The sequence below is a fragment of the Nanorana parkeri genome, unplaced genomic scaffold (assembly GCF_000935625.1).
Source record: "Nanorana parkeri isolate BGI_ZX_2015 unplaced genomic scaffold, ASM93562v1 scaffold206, whole genome shotgun sequence".
Lineage (NCBI taxonomy): Eukaryota > Metazoa > Chordata > Amphibia > Anura > Dicroglossidae > Nanorana > Nanorana parkeri.
Genome location: NW_017306474.1, coordinates 857,322 through 864,077, shown reverse-complemented (window position 1 = coordinate 864,077; position 6,756 = coordinate 857,322). Strand labels below are relative to the sequence as shown.

General features: G+C 40.1%; 1 protein-coding gene across 2 annotated transcripts in view; it reads right to left on the bottom strand.

The window, feature by feature from the left end:
- MAMDC2 (MAM domain containing 2) overlaps nucleotides 1-6,756 on the bottom strand; it is a 76,786-nt gene that overhangs the window by 13,391 nt on the left and 56,639 nt on the right. For both annotated transcript variants that reach the window (XM_018555639.1, XM_018555640.1), the window contains exon 8: nucleotides 2,370-2,510. In XM_018555639.1, the coding sequence (XP_018411141.1) occupies nucleotides 2,370-2,510 (141 nt within the window). The remainder of the gene's footprint in view (nucleotides 1-2,369; nucleotides 2,511-6,756) is intronic.

The following is a 6,756-nucleotide window of genomic DNA, read 5'->3' as shown; positions in this document are numbered from 1 at the left end:
ATTTTAATATGAGGCGGCAAGCATCATTTTTGGTTTCGGCCTAAGGGATGTGCGTTGTGGTGCCATCAATTTCAAGGGCATCCCAAACGCCCCTCCTGCCCGCAGTGTGATCACCTGCACTGAAACGCGCTGTACTGCAATGCCATGCATTCCAGTGCTGTGCGAGTGCAAAACATTTGCATACCATTTTATTCTGAAGTAAACTTTATGTTTGTAACACTCAATTTGTGTATTTTATTTTTTTATCCAAATAATCGATTAATTGAAAAAATAATCGGCCAAACCAATCAATTATGAAAATAATCGTTAGTTGCATCCCTAGTACAAAATTATCATAACAGAACCCCAAAACAACTGTGCCCAAATGTACAAAATATATACAGGTAGCCCTCAATTTACGCCAGGGTTAGGTTCCAGAAGGAATGGTGGCAAATAGAAACCGATGTAAATTGAAACCCAGTATAATATGTAAGTCAATGGAAGTGAGGGAGTTAGGTTCCAGGCCTCTCTCAAAAATGACATAAGTGACATTATATTTAAAGCTTTGAAATGAATGTTATGAATGCTAAACAGTATTATACACAGTATAAAAAAAAACACAACACAGTATGTATTATCAAACTAAGTTTGATGATCCAAAAAAGGTGAGAGAGTGAAGAGAGACAGCCACTGAAGAAACTCCTTTTGTCCAAGGGTACCACTGTGCCATAATTATGTCTCTATGTGCCTATGTACAATACCTCCATGTCTATCCCTGTGCCACCAGCGCATCTCCAAGTGCTCCTCCAGTGCAGCTCTAAGCACTTCCATATCTCCAAGTGTACCTCTGTGTGTCTCCAAGTCTGTAAGTGCCCACAGTTATGTCACTGAGAAGAGCCCCTTTCCGAGCTGTGTACTGTAGCCATGTAGACTTGTAGAGAGGTCCCCTTCGTATTCGTCCATGGCTGAGGTCTGCAGAGGAAGGATACGCTAGACAGCGCCAACTCTGCAGTGGTTTCAATGGCAGTCAGGTGACCACCTGAAAAAGGCACTATTTTGAAACGGAACCGGAGTAAACCGAGGACTACCTGTACTTACATAACAAGGGATTTACAATTTGGATTGCCAGGGTCACTGTACCAAAAACTCATATTTCATTGGGTAGAATTAGATGCTGTATTTTGTAATGAATTTGATGGTGACATTTCTGTACCTTCACCACCCTGTCATATGTATAATACAGGGTGTCATTTTACTATACTTTATGGAGAATTCAGTAGAAACAATGAGCCATCTCTAACTGCAGAACAGAAGAGCTGGTTGCTGATTACCACTCCCACTGGCTCCATAACCCTGGATTATACAGCACATGAGAAGGACACCAAGGGACAGTCCACAAACTGGAGCATAAAACAGAGAGGGGAACGCCAAGTGCTGAGGAAGCAGGCATCAGGTAAGTAAAAGGCCTTTCGTTTAATGCAGACAAGTTCATCTGTCTCCAAAAAGCAACGTCTAGTGGTGGCCAGAAACATCTTGTTTACAGGAAATATGTATATACGCATAGAGCATATAGTTGTACCTCTAAAAACAGGATTTACCTTTATGTTGCCATTTTTTTCATAGGCGGCAGGGACAAGTATAGATATATATGGTTAGAGTGAAGTTATAGTTTACATATTAAAGATAAGCAATATTTTTATAAGTAATAACAACTGTAAGCATCCTTATGATGGTAACACCTTATAAATGCAAATGTAGCTTCCCTTTAAAAAAACAAAACCCAAACCGTTGGGTTATAGGGCAAACGTTGAGGAAATAAATGCTCATGTGATCATGTGGTAAAGCCAGAAGTCTGGTAAAGCATTTTTTTCCCCTGTAAAATGCTTAAATGACAGTGTGAATAAGGTGAATGCACCCTCAGATGCTTTTATAAGTGTCCAAGGATGACCTGAGCCATTCTATTTTTGACAACTCATTGGACATTGTAGCTGGTCATCGTTTAAAAATGTTATATATAAATAATAAGTATAGTATTTTCATGTTTTTATCAAGATAAAACATGTAGGAGCAATGTCCATGGGCTTTTATTTGCTTCAGAACGGCTTTTCTCCTCATTCAAGTCTGTGGAAATGCAAAAGCAGCCCAAAACAGATCAAATGCAAGTCAGCTGCACCTGCAATGTATTGTGAGAAGCATCTCAAACCAACGTAAAACACAAACTGCATTTGTCCATCGACACTGGTCCTAATAGATGTGAAAAAGTGGAAACGTCACAGATGTGAAAAAGTGGAAACGTCACAGAGAAAAGAAAAGGAGTGAAAAGACGGTCATCAGGATAAAGCTCAATGAATGGATCACTTTACTCGCTGAATGTGCTTTTCATAATGTACCCAGGCCGGTTGTGTGGTCTCCCATTCTGTAGATATTGGGCTTCACTTTCACTCTGCTCCATCCATCTTTGTTATCTAGGTGGAACTTGCAAAGGTCATTCTCAAAATCACATCCAGCTTCATGTGCATTGAACACAGTCTCTGAAAAAAAAAAAAAAAAATACCTCAGATGTGGTATTAAGGAAAGAATTACAGGGAGTTCTGGAACAGGTGGTCACCACCCATACATCACTAACAGAATAGGACAAAAGAGAAAATGGTTGAAGTCAGCACTTATTTTAGCATTGCACATGTTTCTGATATTTCATGTTCATACAAGGGATGCATAACGTTCATCATGGTGTAAAACAAAAGGCATAACATCAAAAGAGAGCTAAGTGCAATGTGTATCAGGGGATCATTTCTTAAATCTTTAACCAGCATGGGTAAGAAAAAAAAGAATACCTAAAAGATTGTTCATCTATTTCCAAAATGACATCATTGTACTTTTCTCTTCAGTAACATGCTTTCTTCCTAACGTTATTGCCACTTACAGCAGGTTTCTGTACTAAGACAAAGCAGTGCTTGAGCCCAAAGCAACCATTTAGAATTTAAATGTAGAAGGCCTGGCTTTAGTAAATAAAACAAAATGAGGGTCATGACTGCACTTAGCTTACTATAACGGCTGTGCGCTGATCTATCAATTGATGATGCAAATTGTATTTATATGTGTCGATAATGATGAAAAATAGTTTTATGTAACAGAAAAAATAGACAAAATAACCTTTATATCAACCATACACCGACATGCTTGTGAGAACACATGATCAGCACTGACCATCCAAAAAGAACATATCACAGTTATCACAACAATTTGTTTTATTTTAAATGTACCTCTTCCTTGGTATGAATACTAAAGCATAGCTAAACCCAATATATTGCAGCTTACCTGTTCTTAAATGTGGTAGCTGCATTTGTTTTTCCTGTCCTTGGGGGACAATGCTTTGTACTGTATGTATGGAGGTGCAGCACTGCCACCTTAGGAAATGAAGTGTTTTAGGACTACAGAACACTTCCTCATTATCTTCTCCATAACATAGAGCAGGGGTGCCCACAATTTTTTGTGTTAAGATCTACTTTTCAAATGACGAGCTTCATGAGATCTACCAACAAAAAAAACCTCCCTCGCTCTCTCTCCTCTCTCTCTTTCCTGGCTATCTCTCCTCTCTCTCTCTCTCTCTCTCCTGGCTATCTCTCCTCGCTCTCTTTCCTGGCTATCTCTCCTCGCTCTCTTTCCTGGCTATCTCTCCTCGCTCTCTTTCCTGGCTATCTCTCCTTGATCATCCACCTGACTGTCTCTGCTCTCCTGGCTGTCTCTCTTCGCTCTCCTGGCTGTCTCTCTTCGCTCTTTCCTGGCTGTCTCTCCTCTCTCTTTCCTGGCTGTCTCTCCTCTCTCTTTCCTGGCTGTCTCTCCCCGCTCTCTCTCCTGGTTCACCTTGCTGTATTTTGCAAACAGTGCAGGGCAACAGGCTGTGTAATCTAATATTCTTGGATGTAATACATAGCACTTCAACCACCAGTATCCACCAGAAAGGTGTCAGGGAGCTTGGCTCAGCAATCTCCGGCTAATAGGTAATCATGTGTGCACAGCGAGATAAATATACCAAAATGGAATAAAGGGGCCGCCATTCACACCCTACGTGATCTACCAGCATCAGCTTCGAGAGCTACTGGTAGATCACGATCTACCTCATGGGCACCCCTGATATAGAGAGTCCACCATGAACACTGGGCATAATGTAAGTGATGACAGTCAGCGGAGAGTACAGGATTTCTGACAGAATCAACCGGTATTTATTGCACTCAGATTTAACAAACTGCTTTTAATTGTATATTTAATAGAATATGAGGAGCAAATAAAATAAGTCATTTTGTTAGGGTTTACATAGACTTTACCTGCTGCTTCCCAGCTCTACCATGACCTAAAGCCTAAGTAGCCCAAGTCTCGTTGAACCTGGCTGCAAAGGACACTTGTGGGTGTTTTACATCTTTAGAGTCTGCAGGGAGAATATTTTCCAGCAGAACCCTTCTGCGGTACACTAAAAGATTTGGCAAGGTACATCCATTATGCCATACTATTTCACAGGACATAAAGCCTGCATATATAATGGGAGATGTTTCTGCAACCATGTACATATACAGTTACAAGCTATACACAAGGTTTTTAAACATTAACACACACTGGTAAGGTTATTTATATTATAATGATCACATTCACATGCATACAGTACAGTAAAAAGAACATAGTTGACCATAGTTGCTCAGGAGACTGTTAACTTTGTTGCAGTAAAAATAAAACCTGCAAATAACAAAATATATTTTTTTATTTAATGTTAATTCGCATACAATGCTGAGCTACATTAATTAAAAGCAAGAACACATTTCAGTGAAACAGTGTTCATTGCATCACTGTGACAATCACAAAGCACTGAGCACTTTGTGGAGTACAACATCTATGGAGACATGCTGTTATAACTACATAACAACACATATACCTCCCACTATCCAGGATCTGCTTTTATAAAATTCTGTTTACACAGAGCTTAAGAAAAAGTCGCTGAGAAATTCAGCAACGCTCTGTTAATTTACATGATCTCTCAGCAGATAAAGTATGATAGTTAATAAAACTCTAATAAAGCAAATAGGATACGTCCTCAGCTGTTATGGAAAAAGAAGCATTTATGAAACCGGCTGTCACCATTACCAAACAATGAGATCAGCTGCCTTACAAGCCAAATGCACAAGTACTTGCCAAAATCTAATAGACACAAAAGAGAACTAGCTTTAAAGATGCAGTAAGAGAGCCTCTGAAATAATTCTATATATAGTAATAACAAACAGCTAATCCCAGTATTGCTTATACAAAGATTCTAATCAACATTAAAGCAATATACTGCATCTTTTTCCTTGATACAGTGAAAGTGACACTAAACTCAGGAAGCAAACCTTACAAATGCATTCAAGCATCTTAAAGGAGAACTATGAGGTGAGTGAAAATTCCTCAGCCTCATAGTTCGAGCCGACGTGTGACAATGAAACTGTCACACGTCGGCTCAATAGATCGGGAAGTGAGTAAACACATACCGTCGCTCGCTTCCTTCTCGATCATCACCCTGCAGAGAGCAGGGATTCCCACCCTCCCCACTCCGATCCTCCAGTGCTGAGTGAAGGAACAGACGGGGAGGGGGCGGGTACAGCTGGCTCTACTTCTAGATAGGCAGAGTCAGCGGTCATTCACGCAGCTCGGTGGATCTCGACTGTGATGTTGGGATCTGCCCCGGCTGTGGCGGTGTCAGTATACCGCGAGCTGTAGCTTTGGGTCACGGGCTAGTATATGACCTCCCCTGACCCTTAAGAGAACTATGCGGAAAAACACTTACCCCATAGTTCTCTTTTAACTACTAACAAAATTTTTGCTTCAGCAGGTTCTATACATCATACAGATGTGCCACTTTACGGTCAGTGAAAGGGGACCCCCCTGGCACCATATTTAAAGGAATTTTAAATTTTTAATGTTTCATTTTAAGTGATGTTAAATCACTGCTCCTTTAAAAATTGTATTTTTTAAAAGTGTTTTTTTCATTGATACATGTCCCCCAGGGCAGTACCCGGATCCCCATACACTTTTTATGGCCAATAAATTGCATATAAGGCTTCAAAATGGGGACATTTAAATTTCTGAGTTCTACCCCCATAGACTTGCATTGAGTTCTAAGTTCGAGTTAGAACTTTTTCCATGTTCGAAAGTTCGAGTTAGAACCGAACACGGGGGTGTTCGGCTCATCACTACTTGTGTGTGGTGTAAAGTAGCCATCGCTCCAAGCTCACTCCTGTGATAGACTACAATTTCATGTTTAGTTTACTAATTTGTATTGGGGTTGTAGTCCATCACAAGAGCGAGCTTGGAGCTGTGGCTACTTTACCATAGCCTCCATAGCCCTGCATTGTATGTAAGGATGCCGAGGGAAAGTCCACAGATGGAGCAAAGGGTATAAGAGGAAAGTGCTGACATCAGGTTGAGAATGGATCATATAAGTAAATCATTGTTTTCCTGTCCCCTGCGCATAAAAGGACAGTTAAACCTTGCAGTGTGGGGGCAGCCCAACTGTAAGGGAAAACATTTAATTTCCCTGGATTTGGCCTTTAATTTTGCAGTATTTGAAACCAAGTCCTGCCAGTCTTTGTTCTCTCCTAAACAATTCTTTGAACTATATACATGTAATGGATATATAGGTACACTGTATATTCAATGTTGAGAGTCAAAAATACTCAAGATCTGGACAGAAGAAAGGGGTATTTAAAAGTTTTGTTTGAGATTTCCAAATGTTTTTATGTAAAGTTTATATAT